This window comes from Salmo salar, chromosome ssa10 (genome assembly GCF_905237065.1).
Source record: "Salmo salar chromosome ssa10, Ssal_v3.1, whole genome shotgun sequence".
In the NCBI taxonomy this organism is placed as follows: domain Eukaryota; kingdom Metazoa; phylum Chordata; class Actinopteri; order Salmoniformes; family Salmonidae; genus Salmo; species Salmo salar.
The window spans coordinates 40,404,056-40,429,897 of record NC_059451.1 but is presented as its reverse complement, the minus strand read 5'-3'; the positions used below and the strand labels follow the sequence as shown (position 1 = coordinate 40,429,897).

Sequence of the window (25,842 nt, the reverse complement as noted above, 5' to 3'; positions counted from 1 at the left end):
ACTTCTTCAGTAAGCCATAATGTGAGAGAGTGTAACTTCTTCAGTAAGCCATAATGTGAGAGAGTGTAACTTCAGTAAGCCATAATGTGAGAGAGTGTAACTTCTTCAGTAAGCCATAATGTGAGAGAGTGTAACTTCTTCAGTAAGCCATAATGTGAGAGAGTGTAACTTCAGTAAGCCATAATGTGAGAGAGTGTAACTTCTTCAGTAAGCCATAATGTGAGAGAGTGTAACTTCTTCAGTAAGCCATAATGTGAGAGAGTGTAACTTCTTCAGTAAGCCATAATGTGAGAGAGTGTAACTTCTAGTAAGCCATAATGTGAGAGAGTGTAACTTCTCAGTAAGCCATAATGTGAGAGAGTGTAACTTCTTCAGTAAGCCATAATGTGAGAGAGTGTAACTTCAGTAAGCCATAATGTGAGAGAGTGTAACTTCTTCAGTAAGCCATAATGTGAGAGAGTGTAACTTCGTCAGTAAGCCATAATGTGAGAGAGAGTAACTTCTTCAGTAAGCCATAATGTGAGAGAGTGTAACTTCTTCAGTAAGCCATATTGTGAGAGAGTGTAACTTCAGTAAGCCATAATGTGAGAGAGTGTAACTTCTTCAGTAAGCCATAATGTGAGAGAGTGTAACTTCTTCAGTAAGCCATAATGTGAGAGAGTGTAACTTCAGTAAGCCATAATGTGAGAGAGTGTAACTTCTTCAGTAAGCCATAATGTGAGAGAGTGTAACTTCAGTAAGCCATAATGTGAGAGAGTGTAACTTCTTCAGTAAGCCATAATGTGAGAGAGTGTAACTTCTTCAGTAAGCCATAATGTGAGAGAGTGTAACTTCTTCAGTAAGCCATAATGTGAGAGAGTGTAACTTCAGTAAGCCATAATGTGAGAGAGTGTAACTTCTTCAGTAAGCCATAATGTGAGAGAGTGTAACTTCTTCAGTAAGCCATAATGTGAGAGAGTGTAACTTCTCAGTAAGCCATAATGTGAGAGAGTGTAACTTCAGTAAGCCATAATGTGAGAGAGTGTAACTTCTTCAGTAAGCCATAATGTGAGAGAGTGTAACTTCTTCAGTAAGCCATAATGTGAGAGAGTGTAACTTCAGTAAGCCATAATGTGAGAGAGTGTAACTTCAGCAAGCAATAATGTGAGAGAGTGTAACTTCTTCATTAAGCCTTAATCTGAGAGAGTGTAACTTCAGTAAGCCATAATGTGAGAGAACGTAACTTCTTCAGTAAGCCATAATGCGAGGGAGTGTAACTTCAGTAAGCCATAATATGAGACTGTAACGTCAGTAAGCCATAACGTAAGAAAATGTAACTTCAGAAAGTCATAATGTGAGAAAGTGTAACTTCTTCAGCAAACCAAAATGTGAGAGAAAGTAACTTCTTCAGTAAGCCATATTGTGACAGAGAGTAACTTCATCAGTAAGCCATAATGTGGGAGAGTGTAACTTCAGTAAGCCATAATGTGAGAGAGTGTAACTTCAGTAAGTCATAATGTGAGAGAGTGTAACTTCAGTAAGCCATAATGTGAGAGAGTGTAACTTCAGTAAGCCATAATGTGAGAGAGTGTAACTTCTTAGTAAGCCATAATGTGAGAGAGTGTAACTTCTTCAGTAAGCCATAATGTGAGAGAGTGTAACTTTTTCAGTAAGCCATAATGTGAGAGAGTGTAACTTCTTCAGTAAGCCATAATGTGAGAGAGTGTAACTTCTTCAGTAAGCCATAATGTGAGAGAGTGTAACTTCTCAGTAAGCCATAATGTGAGAGAGAGTAACTTCTTCAGTAAGCCATAATGTGAGAGAGTGTAACTTCTTCAGTAAGCCATAATGTGAGAGAGTGTAACTTCTTCAGTAAGCCATAATGTGAGAGAGTGTAACTTCAGAAAGTCATAATGTGAGAGAGTGTAACTTCAGTAAGCCATAATGTGAGAGTGTGTAACTTCTGTAAGTCATAATGTGAGAGAGTGTTACTTCTTCAGTAAGCCATAATGTGAGAGAGTGTAACTTCTTCAGTAAGCCATAATGTGAGAGAGTGTAACTTCTTCAGTAAGCCATAATGTGAGAGAGTGTAACTTCTTCAGTAAGCCATAATGTGAGAGAGTGTAACTTCTTCAGTAAGCCATAATGTGAGAGAGTGTAACTTCTCAGTAAGCCATAATGTGAGAGAGTGTAACTTCAGTAAGCCATAATGTGAGAGAGTGTAACTTCTTCAGTAAGCCATAATGTGAGAGAGTGTAACTTCAGTAAGCCATAATGTGAGAGAGTGTAACTTCTTCAGTAAGCCATAATGTGAGAGAGTGTAACTTCTTCAGTAAGCCATAATGTGAGAGAGTGTAACTTCTTCAGTAAGCCATAATGTGAGAGAGTGTACTTCAGTAAGCCATAATGTGAGAGAGTGTAACTTCCAGTAAGCCATAATGTGAGAGAGTGTAACTTCAGCAAGCCATAATGTGAGAGAGTGTAACTTCAGTAAGCCATAATGTGAGAGAGTGTAACTTCTTCAGTAAGCCATAATGTGAGAGAGTGTAACTTCAGTAAGCCATAATGTGAGAGAGTGTAACTTCTTCAGTAAGCCATAATGTGAGAGAGTGTAACTTCTTCAGTAAGCCATAATGTGAGAGAGTGTAACTTCAGTAAGCCATAATGTGAGAGAGTGTAACTTCTTCAGTAAGCCATAATGTGAGAGAGTGTAACTTCCAGTAAGCCATAATGTGAGAGAGTGTAACTTCAGTAAGCCATAATGTGAGAGAGTGTAACTTCTTCAGTAAGCCATAATGTGAGAGAGTGTGTAACTTCAGTAAGCCATAATGTGAGAGAGTGTAACTTCTTCAGTAAGCCATAATGTGAGAGAGTGTAACTTCAGTAAGCCATAATGTGAGAGAGTGTAACTTCAGTAAGCCATAATGTGAGAGAGTGTAACTTCTTCAGCAAGCCATAATGTGAGAGAGTGTAACTTCTTCAGTAAGCCATAATGTGAGAGAGTGTAACTTCTTCAGTAAGCCATAATGTGAGAGAGTGTAACTTCTTCAGTAAGCCATAATGTGAGAGAGTGTAACTTCTTCAGTAAGCCATAATGTGAGAGAGTGTAACCTCAGTAAGCCATAATGTGAGAGAGTGTAACTTCTTCAGTAAGCCATAATGTGAGAGAGTGTAACTTCAGTAAGTCATAATGTGAGAGAGTGTAACTTCAGCAAGCCATATTGTGAGAGAGTGTAACTTCTTCAGTAAACCATAATGTGAGAGAGTGTAACTTCTTCAGTAAGCCATAATGTGAGAGAGTGTAACTTCTTCAGTAAGCCATAATGTGAGAGAGTGTAACTTCAGCAAGCCATAATGTGAGAGAGTGTAACTTCTTCAGTAAGCCATAATGTGAGAGAGTGTAACTTCAGCAAGCAATAATGTGAGAGAGTGTAACTACAGAAAGCCATAATGTGAGAGAGTGTATAACTTCAGTAAACCATAATGTGAGAGAGTGTAACTTCTTCAGTAAGCCATAATGTGAGAGAGAGTAACTTTTTCAGTAAGCCATAATGTGAGAGAGTATAACTTCTTCAGTAAGCCATAATGTGAGAGAGAGTAACTTCTTCAGTAAGCCATAATGTGAGAGAGAGTAACTTCTTCAGTAAGCCATAATGTGTGAGAGTGTAACTTCAGTAAGCCATAATGTGAGAGAGTGGTACTTCTTCAGTAAGCCATAATGTGAGAGAGTGTAACTACAGCAAGCCATATTGTGAGAGTGTGTAACTTCAGTAAGTCATAATGTGAGAGAGAGTAACTTTCAGTAAGCCATAATGTGAGAGAGTGTAACTTCTTCAGTAAGCCATAATGTGAGAGAGAGTAACTTCTTCAGTAAGCCATAATGTGAGAGAGTGTAACTTCTTCAGTAAGCCATAATGTGAGAGAGTGTAACTTCTTCAGTAAGCCATAATGTGAGAGAGTGTAACTTCTTCAGTAAGCCATAATGTGAGAGAGTGTAACTTCTTCAGCAAGCCATAATGTGAGAGAGTGTAACTTCTTAGTAAGCCATAATGTGAGAGAGTGTAACTTCTTCAGTAACCCACAATGTGAGAGAGTGCAACTTCTTCAGTAAGTCATAATGTGAGAGAGTGTAACTTCAGTAAGCCATAATGTGAGAGAGTGTAACTTCTTCAGTAAGCCATATTGTGAGAGAGTGTAACTTCTTCAGTAAGCCATAATGTGAGAGAGTGTAACTTCTTCAGAAAGCCATAATGCGAGGGATTGTTACCTCAATAAACAATAATGTGAGAGAGTGTAACTTCTTCAGTAAGCCATAATGTGAGAGATTGTAACTTCAGTAAGCCATAATGTGAGAGAGTGTAACTTCTCAGTAAGCCATAATGTGAGAGAGTGTAACTTCTTCAGTAAGCCATAATGTGAGAGAGTGTAACTTCTCAGTAAGCCATAATGTGAGAGAGTGTAACTTCTTCAGTAAGCCATAATGTGAGAGAGTGTAACTTCTTCAGTAAGCCATAATGTGAGAGAGTGTAACTTCTTCAGTAAGCCATAATGTGAGAGAGTGTAACTTCTTCAGTAAGCCATAATGTGAGAGAGTGTAACTTCAGTAAGCCATAATGTGAGAGAGTGTAACTTCTTCAGTAAGCCATAATGTGAGAGAGTGTAACTTCTTCAGTAAGCCATAATGTGAGAGAGTGTAACTTCTTCAGTAAGCCATAATGTGAGAGAGTGTAACTTCAGCAAGCCATAATGTGAGAGACTGTAACTTCTTCAGTAAGCCATAACGTGAGAGAGTGTAACTTCTTCAGTAAGCCATAATGTGAGAGAGTGTAACTTTAGTAAGCCATAATGTGAGAGAGTGTAACTTCAGTAAGCCATAATGTGAGAGAGTGTAACTTCTTCAGTAAGCCATAATGTGAGAGAGTGTAACTTCAGTAAGCCATAATGTGAGAGAGAGTAACTTTTTCAGTAAGCCATAATTTGAGAGAGTGTAACTTCTTCAGTAAGCCATAATGTGAGAGAGTGTAACTTCTTCAGTAAGCCATAATGTGAGAGAGTGTAACTTCAGTAAGTCATAATGTGAGAGAGTGTAACTTCTTCAGTGAGCCATAATGTGAGAGAGTGTAACTTCGTCAGTAAGCCATAATGTGAGAGAGAGTAACTTTTTCAGTAAGCCATAATGTGAGAGAGTGTAACTTCTTCAGTAAGCCATAATGTGAGAGAGAGTAACTTCTTCAGTAAGCCATAATGTGAGAGAGTGTAACTTCTTCAGTAAGCCATAATGTGAGAGAGTGTAACTTCTCAGTAAGCCATAATGTGAGAGAGTGTAACTTCTTCAGTAAGCCATAATGTGAGAGAGTGTAACTTCTTCAGTAAGCCATAATGTGAGAGAGTGTAACTTCAGTAAGCCATAATGTGAGAGAGTGTAACTTCAGCAAGCCATAATGTGAGAGAGTGTAACTTCTTCAGTAAGCCATAATGTGAGAGAGTGTAACTTCTTCAGTAAGCCATAATGTGAGAGAGTGTAACTTCTTCAGTAAGCCATAATGTGAGAGAGTGTAACTTCAGCAAGCCATAATGTGAGAGACTGTAACTTCTTCAGTAAGCCATAATGTGAGAGAGTGTAACTTCAGAAAGCCATAATGTGAGAGAGTGTAACTTCCAGTAAGCCATAATGTGAGAGAGTGTAACTTCTTCAGTAAGCCATAATGTGAGAGAGAGTAACTTCTTCAGTAAGCCATAATGTGAGAGAGTGTAACTTCAGTAAGCCATAATGTGAGAGAGTGTAACTTCAGTAAGCCATAATGTGAGAGAGTGTAACTTCTTCAGTAAGCCATAATGTGAGAGAGTGTAACTTCTTCAGTAAGCCATAATGTGAGAGAGTGTAACTTCTTCAGTAAGCCATAATGTGAGAGAGTGTAACTTCTTCAGTAAGCCATAATGTGAGAGAGAGTAACTTCTTCAGTAAGCCATAATGTGAGAGAGTGTAACTTCAGTAAGCCATAATGTGAGAGAGAGTAACTTCTTCAGTAAGCCATAATGTGAGAGAGTGTAACTTCTTCAGTAAGCCATAATGTGAGAGAGTGTAACTTCAGTAAGCCATAATGTGAGAGAGTGTAACTTCAGTAAGCCATAATGTGAGAGAGTGTAACTTCTTCAGTAAGCCATAATGTGAGAGAGTGTAACTTCTTCAGTAAGCCATAATGTGAGAGAGTGTAACTTCAGCAAGCCATATTGTGAGAGAGTGTAACTTCAGTAAGCCATAATGTGAGAGAGTGTAACTTCTTCAGTAAGCCATAATGTGAGAGAGTGTAACTTCAGTAAGTCATAATGTGAGAGAGTGTAACTTCAGCAAGCCATAATGTGAGAGAGTGTAACTTCTTCAGTAAGCCATAATGTGAGAGAGTGTAACTTCTTCAGTAAGCCATAATGTGAGAGAGTGTAACTTCAGAAAGTCATAATGTGAGAGAGTGTAACTTCAGTAAGCCATAATGTGAGAGAGTGTAACTTCAGTAAGCCATAATGTGAGAGAGAGTAACTTCTTCAGTAAGCCATAATGTGAGAGAGTGTAACTTCTTCAGTAAGCCATAATGTGAGAGAGTGTAACTTCAGTAAGTCATAATGTGAGAGAGTGTAACTTCAGTAAGCCATAATGTGAGAGAGTGTAACTTCAGTATGCCATAATGTGAGAGAGTGTAACTTCTTCAGTAAGCCATAATGTGAGAGAGTGTAACTTCAGTAAGCCATAATGTGAGAGAGTGTAACTTCTTCAATAAGCCATAATGCGAGGGAGTGTAACTTCAGTAAGCCATAATGTGAGAGAGTGTAACTTCTTCAGCAAGCCATAATGTGAGAGAGAGTAACATCATCAGTAATCCATAATGTGAGAGAGTGTAACTTCAGTAAGCCATAATGTGAGAGAGAGTAACTTCTTCAGTAAGCCATAATGTGAGAGAGAGTAACTTATTCAGTAAGCCATAATGTGAGAGAGTGTAACTTCAGCAAGCCATATTTTGAGAGAGTGTGTAACTTCAGTAAATCATAATGTGAGAGAGTGTAACTTCTTCAGTAAGCCATAATGTGAGAGAGCGTAACTTCAGAAAGTCATAATGTGAGAGAGTGTAACTTCAGCAAGCCATATTGTGAGAGTGTGTAACTTCTTCAGTAAGCCATAATGTGAGAGAGTGTAACTTCTTCAGTAAGCCATAATGTGAGAGAGTGTAAATTCAGAAAGTCATAATGTGAGAGAGTGTAACTTCAGCAAGCCATATTGTGAGGGTGTGTAACTTCAGTAAGTCATAATGTGAGAGAGTGTAACTTCTTCAGTAAGCCATAATGTGAGAGAGATTAACTTCTTCAGTAAGCCATAATGTGAGAGAGTGTAACTTCAGAAAGTCATAATGTGAGAGAGTGTAACTTCAGTAAGCCATAATGTGAGAGAGTGTAACTTCTTCAGCAAGCCATAATGTGAGAGAGAGTAACTTTTTCAGTAAGCCATATTGTGAGAGTGTAACTTCTTCAGTAAGCCATAATGTGAGAGAGAGTAACTTCTTCAATAAGCCATTGTGTGAGAGAATGTAACTTCTTCAGTAAGCCATAATGCGAGGGAGTGTAACCTCAATAAACCATAATGTGAGAGAGTGTAACTTCTTCAGTAAGCCATAATGTGAGAGAGTGTAACTTCTTCAGTAAGCCATAATGTGAGAGAGTGTAACTTCAGTAAGTCATAATGTGAGAGAGTGTAACTTCAGCAAGCCATATTGTGAGAGAGTGTAACTTCTTCAGTAAACCATAATGTGAGAGAGTGTAACTTCTTCAGTAAGCCATAATGTGAGAGAGTGTAACTTCTTCAGTAAGCCATAATGTGAGAGAGTGTAACTTCAGCAAGCCATAATGTGAGAGAGTGTAACTACAGAAAGCCATAATGTGAGAGAGTGTATAACTTCAGTAAACCATAATGTGAGAGAGTATAACTTCTTCAGTAAGCCATAATGTGAGAGAGAGTAACTTCTTCAGTAAGCCATAATGTGAGAGAGCGTAATTTCTTCAGTAAGCCATAATGTGAGGGAGTTTAACTTCAGTATGCCATAATGTGAGAGAGTGTAACTTCAGCAAGCCATAATGTGAGAGAGTGTAACTTCTTCAGTAAGCCATAATGTGAGGGAGTTTAACTTCAGTATGCCATAATGTGAGAGTGTAACTTCAGTATGCCATAATGTGAGAGAGTGTAACTTCAGTAAGCCATAATGTAAGAGAGTGTAACTTCAGAAAGTCATAATGTGAGAAAGTGTAACTTCTTCAGTTAGCCATAATGTGAGAGAATGTAACTTCTTCAGCAAGCGATAATGTGAGAGAGAGTAACATAATCAGTAAGCCATAATGTGAGAGAGTGTAACTTCAGCAAGCCATATTGTGAGAGAGTGTAACTTCTTCAGTAAGCCATAATGTGAGAGAGTGTAACTTCTTCAGTAAGCCATAATTTGAGAGAGAGTAACTTCTTCAGTAAGCCATAATGTGAGAGAGTGTAACTTCTTCAGTAAGCCATAATGTGAGAGAGAGTAACTTCTTCAGTAAGCCATAATGTGAGAGAGTGTATAACTTCAGTAAGCCATAATGTGAGAGAGTGTAACTTCTTCAGTAAGCCATAATGTGAGAGAGAGTTACTTCTTCAGTAAGCCATAATGTGAGAGAGCGTAACTTCTTCAGTAAGCCATAATGTGAGGGAGTTTAACTTCAGTATGCCATAATGTGAGAGAGTGTAACTTCAGAAAGTCATAATGTGAGAAAGTGTAACTTCTTCAGTTAGCCATAATGTGAGAGAATATAACTTCTTCAGCAAGCCATAATGTGAGAGAGAGTTACATCATCAGTAAGCCATAATGTGAGAGAGTGTAACTTCAGTAAGCCATAATGTGTGAGAGAGTAACTTCTTCAGTAAGCCATAATGTGAGATAGTGTACCTTCAAGGAGGGTTAGAGGAGGGAGGTGAGGAGGGTTTTGAGGAGGGGGGCGAGGAGGGTTGGAGGAGGGGGGCGAGGAGGGTTGGAGGAGGGGGGTGAGGAGGGTTTTGAGGAGGTGGGTGATGAGGGTTGGAGGTGGGGGGCGAGGAGGGTTGGAGGAGGGGGGTGAGGAGGGTTGGAGGAGGTGGGTGATGAGGGTTAGTGGTGGGGGGCGAGGTCGTCCCTGAGTCACATCAAAAGACCCGGATCAGGGCGTTGTCACACCTTTACCACTCGCCACACAACACTGAATTTTTTTGAGTGTGTCAATGTGTGTGCGTATGCGTGTGTTTGTGCGCATGTGTGCGTGCATATGTGTGCGTGTTATGAACACTGCCTCTCCACAGCAACATGCACACACACACACACACACACACAGACCCGGGAGCTGTTGCTGTACCCTAGCTGGTTGGAAGATAGTCAAGGCTGTGGTGCTGAGAGGAGAAGGAGAGAGGAGAGAGGAAAAGAGAGAGGAGAGAGGAGAGAGGAAAAGAGAGAGGAGAGAGAGGAGAGAGGAAAAGAGAGAGGAGAGAGAGAGAAGAGGAAATGAGAGAGGAAAGCCCTTGATTGGAGTGCTGCTGACTGCAGTCCACTCCTACTCCCATCATCACTGATACATAAAGCTGTCTCTTTGCTGCCTAGTTAATGTGTAATCATTGGTTCAACTGTCACCCTGACTCTGGCTCAGTGGTGTCTGGTGGGAGGAGATGAATGAAACAGTATCAAACTAAATAATGGAAATCATGTGTTTGATCACTTTTCCATTTATTCCATTTCAGCCATTACAATGAGCCCATCCTGCAATATCTCCCCCCACCATCCACTACTGCTCTGGCTCAGCATCAGCCTCTGAAACACACATTGGAGTGATGGTTTCTGGACATTCTTATTCATCTGACCAGGTGACTGTGAGCCCTGCCAGTCTCTAGTACCCCCTGATCTGACCAGGTGACTGTGAGCCTTGCCAGTCTCTAGTACCCCTGATCTGACCAGGTGACTGTGAGCCCTGCCAGTCTCTAGTACCCCCTGATCTGACCAGGTGACTGTGAGCCTTGCCAGTCTCTAGTACCCCTGATCTGACCAGGTGACTGTCAGCCCTGCCAGTCTCTAGTACCCCCTGATCTGACCAGGTGACTGTGAGCCCAGCCAGTCTCTAGTACCCCCTGATCTGACCAGGTGACTGTGAGCCCAGCCAGTCTCTAGTACCCCCTGATCTGACCAGGTGACTGTGAGCCCTGCCAGTCTCTAGTATCCCCTGATCTGACCAGGTGACTGTGAGCCCTGCCAGTCTCTAGTACCCCCTGATCTGACCAGGTGACTGTGAGCCCTGCCAGTCTCTAGTACCCCCTGATCTGACCAGGTGACTGTGAGCCCTGCCAGTCTCTAGTACCCCCTGATCTGACCAGGTGACTGTGAGCCCAGCCAGTCTCTAGTACCCCCTGATCTGACCAGGTGACTGTGAGCCCAGCCAGTCTCTAGTACCCCCTGATCTGACCAGGTGACTGTGAGCCCAGCCAGTCTCTAGTACCCCCTGATCTGACCAGGTGACTGTGAGCCCTGCCAGTCTCTAGTACCCCCTGATCTGACCAGGTGACTGTGAGCCCTGCCAGTCTCTTGTACCCCCTGATCTGACCAGGTGACTGTGAGCCCTGCCAGTCTCTAGTACCCCCTGATCTGACCAGGTGACTGTGAGCCCTGCCAGTCTCTAGTACCCCCTGATCTGACCAGGTGACTGTGAGCCCTGCCAGTCTCTAGTACCCCCTGATCTGACCAGGTGACTGTGAGCCCTGCCAGTCTCTAGTACCCCCTGATCTGAAATTCATTACCTCTCACTTAGCCAAACCATTATTTTTTTATCCTGACGTCATTTGAGGAAGACACGATGACACGGTGGATCAAGAACAAGATGACCGTCAAGCCTCCTGCCACCCGTTAAAAAACCTGTTGTTGCCCTAGCGTCACTCACGTACGTACCTGACGTTGTCATGACGCTGGATGTAGATCTTATGAAAGATCCTCTCGGGCGGCTTCAGGAAGTCCTCCTTCATCTCCATGGCAACGTTCCTGGGCAACAGGCTCATCAGGAGGCGCTCCTAAAGCAGGAGTGGGAGAAGCCAAAAGACAGAGTGGGCGGAGGTAAATTATGAAGTCATATTATGCAAAAGTAAAAAAACAAACTCACTCATTATTAATAGAATGCCTCCCAAATTACACCCTATTTCATTATATAGTGCACTACATTTGAACAGAGCCCAGTCCGCCCATGTCGGACACAGCCCTAGCCTCCAGAGGTTACAGCAGCAGAGGTCAAATGGATGCATTTTGATCAAAAGCATTACAGTAGCCTACAATAGATATACATACAGGTAACTGCCAAAATAAAGGAAACACCAACATAAAATGTCTGATGAGGGTGTTGGGCCACCACGAGCCAGAATAGCTTCAATGCACCTTGGCATAGATTCTATAAGTGTCTGGAACTCTATTGGAGGGATGCAATACCATTCTTCCATGAGAAATTCCATCATTTGGTGTTTTGTTGATGGTGGTGGAAAATGCTGTCTCAGGCGCCACTCCAGAATCTCCTATAAGTGTTCAATTGGGTTGAGATCTGGTGACTGAGACAGCCATGGCATATGGTTTACATCGTTCTCATGCTAATCAAACCACTTGTAACCTGTAGATGGGGGCATTGTCATCCTTTGGGGGCATACCATGGTAGCCAAAATAATAGCCAAAAAATGGCCTGCCCAGCATTTTAATACATGACCCTAAGCATGATGGGATGTTAATTGCTTAATTAACTCAGGAAACACAACTGTGTGGAAGGACCTGCTTTCAATATGCTTTGTATCCCTCATTTAATGTTTCCATTATTTTGGTAGTCACTTGTTGTAATGCGTGTCGTGTGTGGAGGACCAAGACGCAACAAGGAAGTGTATACTCATCTTCTTTTCTTTAATATTGAAGAAGGAGAAACAAATGAACCACGTATACAATTAACGGAAACGACACTAACAATTCTGTCAGGTGATAAGCACAAAACAGAATACAACTACCCACAATCCACAATACAAACAAACCCCTAATTATAGGACCTTCAATCAGAAGCAACGAGGAGCCGCTGCTTCCAATTGAAGGTCAAGAACAAAACTGCACATAGAAACAGAGTGACTAGAATAAACATAGAAAATGCCCTAACATAGAACATATACCAAACCTCTAGACCACTCTAATCAAACAGCCCTTGTCTATACACATAGATTAACAATCCCCGAAACATATAAACAAAATACCCCCTGCCACGTCCTGACCATACTAAACACTAACAAATAACACCTTTACAGGTCAGCACGTGACAGTGTCCCCCCCCCCAAAGGTGCAAACCCCGGATGCACCTAACAAAAGGAAAATACGAAAATAAACCCCAAAACCAAAAAATCCCAGCTTATATGGGAGGGAAGGGAGGGCGGCCACCGTCACCGACGATGCCTCTGCAACGCTCCCCCCTTCCCGCATACTCGTCACTACGGCGGTGGCTCTGGAGCGGGACGTATCCCTCGCTCCGCCACTTGCTCACCCCTCTTCTTGGCAGACTCTGGTTGCCCTGGACTGTCGTGTGACTCTGGCCGTGGACTGTGGGCGTCTTCTCTCTCGGGCATAGGTGCCGGACACTCGAGCTGAGGCACTGTCGTCGGGCACTCTGACTGAGACGCTGTTGTCTGCCACTCTGGGTTAGGCGCTGTCGCTGGGCACTCTGGGCGAGACGCTGTTGCTGTGCCATCTGGGCGAGGCGCGTGCACTCAAGGCCTGGTACGTGGGGCTGGCATAGGGGACACCGGACTAGGCCCACGTACCTCAGGGCTAGTGCTAGGGGCAAGAGTAGGACGAGTTGGGCTGGGCTGCCGCACTGGGAGCCTAGTGCGTGGAGCTGGCTTCGGAGGAGTCAAACTAGAGACACGCAACTGTAGGCTTGTGCGAGGAGCCGGAATAGGTCGCGCTGGACTGGGCTGCTGTCCTGGAAGCCTGGTGCGCGGTGCTGGCTTCGGGGGAGTCAGACTAGAGACACGCACCTGTAGGCTTGTGCGGGGAGCAGGGATAGGTCGCGCTGGACTGGGCTGCTGTCCTGGAAGCCTGGTGCGCGGTGCTGGCTTCGGGGGAGTCAGACTAGAGACACGCACCTGTAGGCTTGTGCGGGGAGCAGGGATAGGTCGCGCTGGACTGGGCTGCTGTCCTGGAAGCCTGGTGCGCGGTGCTGGCTTCGGGGGAGTCAGACTAGAGACACGCACCTATAGGCTTGTGCGGGGAGCAGGGATAGGTCGAGCTGGACTAGGCTGCCGTTCGGGAAGCCTGGTGCGCGGTGCTGGCTTCGGAGGAGCCAGACTGGATACAAGCACCTGAGGGCTTCTACGAGGAGCAGGAGTAGGATACACCGGGCCTTGGGTGAGTACTGGAAGTCTCGAGCTCACCTTCTGCACAACCCGTCCTGGCTGGATGGCAGTAGTAGCCCTGTACGTTCGGGGTGCTGGTACAGGGCGGACTGGGCTATGCAGGGGCCTGATGGTCGCCGTGCATAGAGGAGGTGTCCTGTAGCCTGGACTTCAGAGGCATACCGGTGGCCAGATGTATTGGGCTGGCATCCTCCTTCCAGGCTGGATGCCCACTCTAGCACGGCCTTTGCTTGGGGCTGAGATCACACGCACCGGACTGTGTGTGCGCATTGCCGAGATCTTGCGTACTTCTTCGTACTTCGGCGCTCTCCACTCTATGTGCTCCCCATAATAAGCACGAGGTGTTGGCTTCAGGGGCATCCTTTGCCCAGCCACCCACCCCGTGTGCCCCCCCAAAAAGAATTCTTGGGGCTGCCTCTCAGGCTTCCTTGCTAGCCGTATCCCAACGTACTTCTCCCAGTCCTCACCATTCCTTTGCCACGGACCTTATCCCGCCAGGATTTCCTCCCATGACCACGATTCCCTGTAATCCTCCTGCTTCCTTGGCTGCTCCCTCTTCTGTTGCTTGGTCCGGGTCTGGTGTGTAGTTGTATTCTGTTTTGTGCTTATCACCTGACAGAACTGTTAGTGTCGTTTCCGTTAATTGTATACGTGTTACATTTGTTTCTCCTTCTTCAATATTAAAGAAAAGAAGATGAGTATACACTTCCCTGTTGTGTCTTGGTCCTCCACACACGACACGCGTTACACTTGTGTACATGCAGTGCATTCAGAAAGTATTCAGACCCCTTGACATTTCCACATATTGTTGCGCTACAGTCTTATTCTAAAATTGATTAAATTCATTTTGTTCCTCATCAATCTACACACAATAACCCATAATGACAAAGCAAAAACAGGATTTTAGAGAAAAAAAATACCTGATTTACATAAGTATTCAAACCCTTTGCTATGAGACTCGAAATGGAGCTTAGGTGCATCCTGTTTCCATTGATCATCCTTGATGTTTCTACAACTTGATTGGAGTCCACCTGTTGTAAATTCAATTGATTGGACATGATTTGGAAAGGCACACACCTGTCTATATAAGATCCCACAGTTGACAGTGCATGTCAGAGCAAAAACTAAGCCATGAGGTTGAAGGAATTCTCCGTAGAGTGCCGAGACAGGATTGTGTCGAGGCACAGATATGGGGAAGGGTACCAAAAAATGTCTGCAGCATTAAAAGTCCCCAAGAACACAGTGGCTTCCATCATTCTTAAATGGAAGAAGTTTGGAACAAACAAGGACTCTTCCTAGAGCTGTCTGCCCGGCCAAACTGAGCAATCGGGGGAAAAGGGCCTTGGTCAGGGAGGTGACCAAGAACCCGATGGTCACTCTGACAGAGCTCCAGAAGGACAACCATCTCTCCAGCACTCCCCCAATCAGGCATTTGTGGTAGAGTGGCCAGATGGCAGCCACTCCTCAGAAAAAGGCACATGACAGCCTGCTAGGGGTTTGCTAAAAGGCACCTAAAGGTTCTCTGGTCTGATAAAACCAAGATTGAATGCTTTGGCCTGAATGCCAAGCTTCATGTCTGGAGGAAACCTAGCACCATCCCTACGGTGAAGCATGGTGGTGGCAGCATCATACTGTAGGGATGTTTTTCAGTGGCAGGGACTAGAAGACTAGTCAGGATCGAGGGAAAGATGAATGGAGAAAATTACAGAGAGATCCTTGATGAAAACCTGCTCCAGAGCACTCAAGACCTCAGACTGGGGAGAATGATGAAATATCACATTTTGTAAATGTGATATTTCAGTGTTGTATTTGTAACACATTTGCAAAAATTTCTAAAAACCCGTGGGGTATTGCGTGTAGATTGATGAGGGATTAAAAAAAAAATCTATTTTAGAATAAGGCTGTAACGCAACAAAATGTAGAAAAAAATAAAAGGGTCTGAATACTTTCCGAATTCACTGTATAATGTGTATGTATAAGGCATAACATACATATACTCTGCAAATATATAACAACTATTGAGAACAACACACCCATTCTTGATTCTCCCTCATTCAGTAGTGTAGCGTCCATCCCTGTAGCTTCTCAGAGTGTGGTGTCAGAGATGCCCAGCCCTAGCCTGGTATGACATTAATACCAGCATGCTCCAGATCCTCCCTGGTCTTGATGCCAGTCCTGACCTTAACAACCACCATGAGCTCAACACCACCACCGCTGGTCTTATTAAGGGTAAAGAGCAACAGAGAGTCGGAGACCTACTTCTCTCTCTCTCTCAGTCGCAAAACATTCCTCTTTATACTTCGATTTCAGTCCTCTCAATAGCCTGCATGGGCCCATATTCACAAAGCTTCTCAGATTAGGAGTGTTTGTTGTTGTTTTTGCCTTTTAGATTATAATGAATGGACAAGGGGGCCTGATCCTAGATCAGCAGTCCGTCTGCGAGATGCTTTATGAATACAGGCTCTGGTCCCATTCTATATGTACTGTAGCCAATTCTACTATCGGAACCAACACAGAGAGGAATTAGCTAAAACGCAAACAAATCGGACCGATCAGGCTATTGCCATGAGAGCACAGGCCTTGACCCTACATGACTGCACCTACTACCAAGAATACAAAACATTGTTTTGGCAGCAGCTGTAGCAACACAGATAAGCTGCGCAAGAATTAACAATTGATCAGGATTTCTGTAAAAACAAAAATGAAAATATGAAAGTGCGATCTACCAGGAACCAGTCTGAGATGTACAACATATAACATATGCACATTAGAGTGGGCTTTTATTCTCCCTCTGGAATAATCTAGTACTCATCCTCTCTCCCCTCCTCCATTAATTATTTCTGGTGACGCTCTCTTCACCGGTCCTGCTGCATTAATCGCTCACTATAAATAAATGACTTTTCCTAATTGTCTCTGAGCTGCTGTGGATAAAACCAACTATTCAATTTGCAGACTGTTAAAAATCCTGATTACACTCACTGTACAAAACATTAGGAACACCTGCTCTTTCCATGACATAGACTGACCAGGTGAGTCCAGGTGGAAGCTATGATCCCTTATTGATGTAATTTGTTAAATACACTTCAATCAGTGTAGATGAAGGGGAGGAGACAGGTTAAAGAAGGATTTAGTAAGCCTTGAGACAATTGAGACATGGATTGTGTATGTGTGCCATTCAGAGGGTGAGTGGGAAAGACAAAAGATTTAAGTTCCTTTGAACTGGGTATGGTAGTGGGTGTCAGGGCACCGATTTTGTGTGAAGAACTGCAATGCTGCTGGGTTTTTCACACTCAACAGTTTCCTGTGTGTATCAATAATGGTCCACCACCCAAAGGACATCAAGCCAACTTGACACAACTGTGGGAAGCATTGGAGTCAACATGTGTCAGCATCCTTGTGGAATGCTTTCATAATATTATCATGAAACTCATTACAAAATGTATAATACTCAGCAAGTAAAATGTTTAAAAATAATAACAACACCACACTGAAATAAATGTAAAAAAAACAGGTTTTGGTTATTACTGTCAGAATAGCAGACTGGATTGGTTATAGGAAAAATATAATAGACTGGTTTGGTTATTATGAGCCAAATGGCAGACTGGTTCAGTGGGGGTTTACATCATGACAAGGTGCTGTTCCCAGATCCCAATCAGGGTGCTGTGTGCGTTTTGGTACCCAGATAAACTGGTGACCTTTAGCGGGCAGCGTGGGGAGGCCATGAAAGCAATCTGCCTGTGTAATAATGACCTGTCAGAGATCAGAGCTGTTACTGCAGGACAGGGAAACAACACAACATTTCATCAGCTAATCTACAAACAACAGGTGTGTGGGGGGGGGGGCTTGTGTGTCTGAGTGTGTGTGTAACGGGGTATGGGCGTTAAGAAAATTGATTCTTATAAGCGACTTCTATAGGTAGGTATATTGGGCTGAGGAGGAGAGGAAGGGTGGGTGTCTAATGTTGTTTGTGTGTGTGAGGAGGGGGGTGGAGTGTGTGTTGTGTGGTGTAATGCGTACGCTACGGTAATTGTTCTTTCCTCATATAGCTGCTGTCATAGTTACTGTGGGCCTGTGGGCATATTGTTGCAGAAGCTACATTGGCACCTGCAACCTTTAGAAAGTCACTCTGAAATGTATCAAGCTCTAACACACATTCTTTACACAAGATGCACTCTAAAGAATGATGGGTTAAAAACCAACCCAGCGCTGGGTAAAGTGGACAGAACACACGTGGGTTATTTTTGACCCAGCAGTTTGGCCACTGAACTATGACCAGATGGGCAGTATTTCCGTTACATGTATTTAAAATAAGTATTTTAATTACTTCTGAGTATTTTGTATTACAATGGGCTGAACTTCTCTCCAATGTATTTTGTAACAAGATACTTTTGAAAGTGTAAGGCTTGGGTGAAGTGGGTGAGGAGTCAGGCACAGGAAGCAGAGAATACAGGGTAGTGTTTTTAATGAACACAACGGCGAACACAAGCCACCCCAACAGCGATCCAGAGCGCACACAAAACCAAAGTGCCCCAAACACAGGGGACAGAAAATAGTCGGCGCAAAACACGCACTACACCTTAAACACAATGTGCGTGTACATAAGCAACACACAGATCAATAATCCCGCACACAGAGCAGGCGGGCCTACTGGCTAAAATAGCCCAGCTAATCAGCCCAAACAAAAACAGGTGCAAACAATAAACAGAAAGGGAGAAAAAAGGGAATCAGTGGCAGCTAGTAGGCCGGTGACGACGACCGCAGAGCGCCACCCGAGCAGGAGGGGGAGCTACCTTCGGTAGGAGTCGTGACAGAAAGCTGTAATGTGTATTTTCAAAATACCTTTCTATACCATTTCTGTATAGCGGTTCACAACTTTGTGGCCCCTTTCACCCTAAGTTGGTATCAGAAGTCTTATGGCACCATGGTGTGATAAGAGCTTCTGCTAAATGAACTAAACGTAAATGTAGATGTAAAAATGAAACGAGGCCAATGACAATACCTAATGTTCATTTCCACATATACAGTTGAAATCGGAAGTTTACATACATTTAGGTTGGAGTCATTAAAACTCGTTTTTCAACCACTCCACAAATGACTTGTTAACAAACTATAGTTTTGGCAAGTCGGTTAGGACATCTACTTTGTGCATGACACAAGTCATTTTTCCAACAATTGTCTACAGACAGATTATTTCACTTATTTACTGTATCACAATTCCAGTGGGTCAGAAGTTTACATAAACTAAGTACACTGTGACTTTAAACAGCTTGGAAAATTCCAGAAAATTATGTAATGGCTTTAGAAGCTTCTGAAAGGCTAATTGACATCATTTGAGTCAATTGGAGGTGTACCTGTGGATGTATTTCAAGGCCTACATTCAAACTCAGTGCCTCTTTGCTTGACATCATGGGAAAATCAAAAGAAATCAGCCAAGACCTCAGAAAAAAATTGTAGACCTCCACAAGTCTGGTTCATCCTTGGGAGCAATTTCCAAACGCCTGAAGGTACCAAGTTCATCTGTTCAAACAATAGTACGCAAGTATAAACACCATGGGACCACGAAGCCGTAATACCGCTCAGGAAGGAGACGCGTTCTGTCTCCTAGAGATTAAAGTACTTTGGTGCGAAAAGTGCAAATCAATCCCAGAACAACAGCAAAGGACCTTGTGAAGATGCTGGAGGAAACAGGTACAAAAGTATCTATATCCACAGTAAAACGAGTCCTATATCGACATAACCTGAAAGGCCGCTCAGCAAGGAAGAAGCCACTGCTCCAAAACCGCCATAAAAAAGCCAGACTATGGTTTGCAACTGCACATGGGGACAAAGATCGTACTTTTTGGAGAAATGTCCTCCGGTCCGATGAAACAAAAATAGAACTGTTTGGCCACAATGACCATTGTTATGTTTGGAGGAGAAAGGGGGAGGCTTGCAAGCCGAAGAACACCATCCCAACCGTGAAGCACGGGGGTGGCAGCATCATGTTGTGGGGGTGCTTTGCACTCTTATCCAGAGTGACAGTGCATTCAACTAAGGTAGATAATCAACCACATATCATAGTCATAGTAAGTAACCGTTAATGAGAATGTTGTTGCAGTTCGGCCGGCTACTTGCAAATGTCTAAAGACCAATATATCAAAATGAAACGTTATATATTTCTGCAAAGCATTTTATTTTGTCATTTGTATTTTTAAATAAATGTGCAAGTAGCCGGCCGAACTGCAACAACATTCTCGGTAATGATCACAGAAACGTCTTACTTGCTATGACTGTGATATGTTGTTGTTTATCTACCTTAGTTGAATGCACTGTCACTCTGAATAAAAGCATCTGCTAAATTATCAAAATGTAAATGCATTAAAACATGTATTTCAAATACATGTAACAGAAATACTGCCCATCTCTGATCGTAGCTCAATAACTCAGCATCAAAAACACAACCCAAAAGGTGTTCGGTCCAATATTTACCCAAATGTAGTTGTTTTTACCTCAGCAATTTTAAAGTGGGTGATGTGTTGCCTATGCAAGAAAATAACTCTGCTTGAAAATATGTCCATGTACTGTACTGTCAACATGTACTGTATGTGCATATTTGTGTGTGTGCACATGCCTGCGTGCTTACGCACATACAGCATCAGTCAAAAGTTTGGAACCACATACTCATTAAAGGGTTTCTCTTTGTTTTTAAAATTGTCTACATTGTACAATAATAGTGAAGACATCAAAACTATGAAATAACACATATGGAATCATGTAGTAACCAAAGAAGTGTTAAACAAATCAAAATATATTTTATATTTGAGATTCTTCAAAGTAGCCACCCTTTGCCATGATGACAGCTTTGCACACTCTTGGCATTCTCTTAACCAGCTTAATGAGGTAGTTACCTGGAATGCATTTCAATTAAGGTGTGCCTTGTTAAAAGTTATTTTGTGGGTTTTCTTTCCTTCTTAATGCGTTTGAGCCAATCAGTTGTGTGTGACAAGGTAGGGGTGGTAACAGAAGATATCCCTATTTGGAAAAAGACCAAGTCCATATTATGTCAAGAACAGCTCAAATAAGCAAAGAGAAACAACAGTCCATCATTATTTTAAGACATGAAGGTCAGTCAATGCGAAACATTTTAAGAACTTTAAAAGTTTCTTCAAGTGGAGTCACAAAAACCATCAAGCGCTATGATGAAACTGGCTCTCATGAGGACCGCCACAGGAAAGGAAGACCCAGAGTTACCTCTGCTGTAGAGGATAAGTTCATTAGAGTTACCATCCTCAGAAATAGCAGCCCAAATAAATGCTTCATAGATTTCAAGTAACAGATACATCAACTGCGTGAATCCGGCCTTCAAGGTCGAATTGCTGCAAAGAAACCACTACTAAAGGACACCAATAATAAGAAGAGACTTGGTTGGGCCAAGAAACACGAGCAATGGACATTAGACCGGTGGAATCCTGTCCTTTGTTCTGTTGAGTCCAAATTTTAGATTTTTGGTTCCAACCGCCATGTCTTTGTGAGACGCATAGTAGGTGAATGTATGATCTCTGCATGTTTGGTTCCCACTGTGAAGCATGGAGGTGGAGGTGTGATGTGTGGGGGTGCTTTGCTAGTGACACTGTCTGTGATTTATTTAGAATTCAAGGCACACTTAACCAGCATGGCTACCACAGCATTCTGCATCAATACCATCTGGTTGGCGCTTAGTGGGACTATCATTTCTTTTTCAACAGGACAATGACCCAAAACACACCTCCAGGCTGTGTAAGTGCTATTTTGACCAAGGAGAGTGATGGAGTGCTGCATCAGAGGACCTGGCCTCAACCCAATTGAGATGGTTTGGGATGAGTTGGACCACAGAGTGAAGAAAAAGCAGCCATCAAGTTCTCAGCATATGTGGGAACTCCTTCAAGACTGTTGGAAAAGCATTCCTCATGAAGCTGGTTGAGAGAATGCCAAGAGTGTGCAAAGCTGTCATAAAGGCAAAGGTTGGCTACTTTGAAGAATCCAAAATATATTTCGATTTTGATTCCATATGTGTTATTTCATAGTCTTGATGTCTTCACTATTACTCTTAAAGTTCTAAAAATAAAGAAAAGCCCTTGAATGTAGGTGTGTCCAGACTTATGACTGGTACTGTATGTATATGTGTGTGCTTGTATGTGTCTGCGTGCATGTGTGTGTGCCTGTGTGTGTGTGTGTGTGTGTGTGTGTGCTCTCTCACCTGCTTCTCATTCTCATCCTCTAGTCGTAGCCTTTCCTCTATGCAGCTCCTAGCCTGCAGAAAGACCTTCCTTTGAGCACGCTCAGTCAGCACCCTGACAAAGACTCCAGATAGGTTGACACTGGTGAACAGTACAGCGTTGGCCACCAGCTGCAGATCACACGGGACAAGAACAATGTATACAGTCAGTGTGTGTGTCATTTAGTACTAAAGTACTAAATGACAACACACAGGGGCAACAGGAATTACAAAATAAACCATTGAAGTTATCTATACAATAGACCATAAATGTAGACCACAAAGAGGGAGTAGCGGAGAGATACGGAGAGAGAGCAGACGGAGAAGGCTATTTATCATTGATACTTGGTTATTGATTCTGTGTGTAGTTAATGTGATGACTGAACTCTGGTAACCTTAAACACACCAGGCCATTTTCAAAGGGTAAAGGTTGATTGTTATAGAACACCCACCCAATACCCGATATTAAATATACCCGATACTAAATATACCCAATATTAAATATACCCGATGCTAAATATGCCCAATATTAAATATACCCGATATTAAATATACCCGATACTAAATATACCCTATACTAAATATCCCCGATACTAAATATACCCAATACTAAATATACCCGATATTAAATATACCCGATACTAAAGATACCCGATACTAACTATACCCGGTACTAAATATACCCGATACTAAATATACCCGATATTAAATATACCCGATACTAAAGATACCCGATACTAAGTATACCCGATACTAAATATACCCAATACTAAATATACCCGATACTAACTATGCCCAATACTAAATATACCCGATACTAAAGATACCCGATACTAGATATACCCGATACTAAATATACCCGATACTAACTATACCCGATACTAACTATACCCGATACTAAATATACCCGATACTAACTATACCCGATACTAACTATACCCGATACTAAATATACCCAATATTAAATATATGGATTTAGTAGGAAGACTTTGAAGAATTTTGTTTGTTCATTCTTTTTTTTTTATCACTTAATCTGCTTCTGTTATTTCTTTATATTATTCAGTTTTTTTTCTTTCATTCATCCATTCTTTGTCAATACCTTTCTTTCTTTACTTCAGTTCCTGCTTCCTTCCTTTCTTACTTTCATAGAACACTGTGACTGCTAATGTAAACCACTTTGATTCTAAAGTCAACATGCTTATTCAAACCATTTAACATAAACCATTTCATATTGATCGGAGAGCATATTGTGTATACCTAAGGTCCTTCTGTAACCTATATCACCATGACAGGTATTGGACATTTTAATGACAGAATGGTTGGTATTCTGTTGAATGGATTTATGAATACATGCACATTGGGTTATATAGTAATTCGTTGTTGTGGTGGTGTTGGCACAAGTTGTTGTTGTTGTATTTCTGTTGTATAATAATGGTGGATTTGTGTTTTCAGTGGGTATACCAAAACATCATGGTTTATAATCTATAATTTCTATATGGATGGTTTATTTTGGAAAGTGGACTAAATTGTGTGTATATGTGTGTGTGTGTGCCTGTGTGTGTGTGTGTGTGTGTGTGTGTGTGTGTGTGTGTGTGTGTGTGTGTGTGTGTGTGTGTGTGTGTGTGTGTGTGTGTGTGTGTGTGTGTGTGTGTGTTATGTTTTGTTAGATGATTTGTACGTGAAAAGCTCAGCATGCACTACGCTGTTCGTTTCAGCACCACCGCGAGTGGACAGCGTCTGCTGCGTGTGGTTCAACGGTCGGAGGTTTGTATAGCTTGAAAGCCAAAGTGTACCAGGGGAAAGTTTGATACAAAACCTCTCTCACCACCAGGGTCCACAACACCACCACACCACTTGTAACAACAGCTGTGCAGCACTAGCCTATCGATAGACACTGATATTCAATGGAAAATGGAGGGAAATGCACAACTAGTCACACTGAAACAAAGCTCAGGCTATAACAGTGAAAACAGGGGACTTAAAGAGAAGGCTGGTTAGTCAAGGCTTAGGTCGGTAGAGCTCGTTCTAAATGACAGACTAGCTGACTAACCGGGGATTCTAAATGAGAGTCTGAGCGGGAGTACCGAGGGTGCAGGACTTACCGGTCTCCAGAGCTTGTGTTTTCTGGACGTGACTGATGTCGTGGTGACGATGAAGTGGGAAACGGCCACCATCATACCAAACAGCACCGCGAGCAGCGTCCGCACCGGGAGCAGCACGTATGCCACGAGAGTGACCAGCATGAGCTGCCACACGCCTTGCTCCGGTGCGGGGGGAGCCCCCACGCCGGCGGCGCCAAGCGCGAGGGGGAACGGGCAGCAGAGGAGCGCGAAGGTGAAGCTGAAGAGCAGCGCGAGCTTGGCAATCTGCTGCAGCTGCGTCACTTGCAGGTACTTGACGTTGGTGACTATAAAGAGAGAGACGAACACTACGCTGTGCACCGGGTGAGAGCCCTTGGACACCGTGAGCCGGGGACCGGACAGAAGCTCCATCAGCGCGAGCGACGAGGCGGCCACGATGAGCACCGCGAGGGCTTTGAGCGTCGCGGTCTGCTCCAGCTTCAGGTTGTAGTTTTGGAAGAGCGTCTCGAGCTCTTTGCTTTCGAACTCGTCCTCGCACGCGACGGCAGCGATGGTTGTACCGGTGGCGGCCGGACAGTGACCCTCCTTCCGGGTCTGGACTCTTTCAAACGGAATTTCCTCCATGTTCGGGCCATTCATAAAGCGGGCTCGGCGCGCGCCCCCAGACTTGGCGTCGGTCCCTCTCCTTTCATGAATTAAACGGGAGCTGCTGGCAGCCCGTGCATCCTAGATTTCAGCGGCTTGAGCTGGAGAGGAAGGGGGTGGGGTGTCCGCAGCAGTGACAGTAGAGCTCGTGACTTTAATATCCTCACTCCACCGGCTGCTATCCACAGGTTGACTGTTTCGTCGTCAGAAAAGTAGCCTGAACCAATGTGCCACACAGGAGCACATCTCTCTCTCCCCTTCGCTCACTCCCTGTCTCTCTCTCTCTCTTTCGCGCTCTAGGGGCAGACCACCAGCAGCGCTGTCTCTGCTCTGCTCAGACACATGTAATGTTGAAGTACTGGAGAGGTGAGGAGGAGCCCACAGAGCAAAAGTAGTATATTTCTAAAACCATGCCACTCCAGTTAATATGATATGTTATGTTAGGTTACATAACACTGGCCTACCAATGTTATAGTGTCATACAATATAATACGAATTGTAGCACATAAAGTATGTTATGAATTACAATTCGTACAATATATTACACATTTGTATTACATATGATATGTTACAAATTCACATTTGTTGTCACTAACGTTTTAGTTTAAAGGCTTAAGGTATAATACATTTTGCTCTGAGACCAGGCTGGGTTGGATCATGCTTGCAGTGCACCATTCCAAACAATACAGGTCTCCCTAAGATAAGAACGATCATTCTGTCAAGTCAAAACCAAAGGCTGCTTTCATTTGACAAGCACATCTCGAGCTGCTCTATTTTTCCCCCAAAAAAGAGAGCTGTCTTTCCTCTACACAAACACAGACAAATGCACGCTACACACACGTACGCACGCACGCACAGACACAGACACAGAGAGAGAGAGAGAGAGAGAGAGAGAGAGAGAGAGAGACCAGTGATTCCCCGGATCTCCTGACTGCTGTATTTCCAGACTATTAATAGCATGCGCCACCAGTAAGCATCACAGGTGATCTTTTAATAAAGCGCAACAACATCTGGTTTCTACCGTTTCCTTATGTTTCAACCCCCTTGAGTTCCTCATGACACAAACCGTCACCGTTATCTAACGGTCTCTCAGCAGGTGTTAGGAATTATCCGGTTTATTCATCTATTCTCGCGCATCTAAAGAATGAATTGAATATTGCCATGAGCTAAGTGGATTTTGACGTGTGTACATATGCGGTGAAGTCGCACCGAGATCTCTAGTCAGAAGATGGCTTTGATATTAATCAGCTGGCCTTCACTTTTAATTGGACAGGGTGGGGAATAATACTTCTCTCCCTCTCTCTCTTTCTCCCAACCCTCTCTGTGTGTGTCTCTCTCTTCCTCTGTGGTGTTTGTGTGTGCACGGTGTGTGTCAAAAAGTCTACAATAAATCAATTAGAAGCACAAAAGGAGGAAGAGACACTGCAATCCAAAGAAATTCATGCAAATTAGAAGAA

At 43.1% G+C, this 25,842-nt stretch overlaps 1 protein-coding gene across 1 annotated transcript in view; it reads right to left on the bottom strand.

Annotated features, from left to right (window-relative positions):
• The window catches only part of adcy1a (adenylate cyclase 1a), a 167,819-nt gene extending 142,213 nt beyond the window's left edge, over window positions 1–25,606 (bottom strand). The window contains exons 1-3 of the mRNA XM_045687762.1: window positions 23,762–25,606; window positions 21,642–21,791; window positions 10,950–11,068 (exon numbers count right to left, since the gene is read on the bottom strand). Coding sequence (XP_045543718.1) covers window positions 10,950–11,068; window positions 21,642–21,791; window positions 23,762–24,379 — 887 coding nt within the window. The 5' untranslated portion in view covers window positions 24,380–25,606. The remainder of the gene's footprint in view (window positions 1–10,949; window positions 11,069–21,641; window positions 21,792–23,761) is intronic.
• Between the last annotated feature and the right edge of the window lie 236 nt (window positions 25,607–25,842).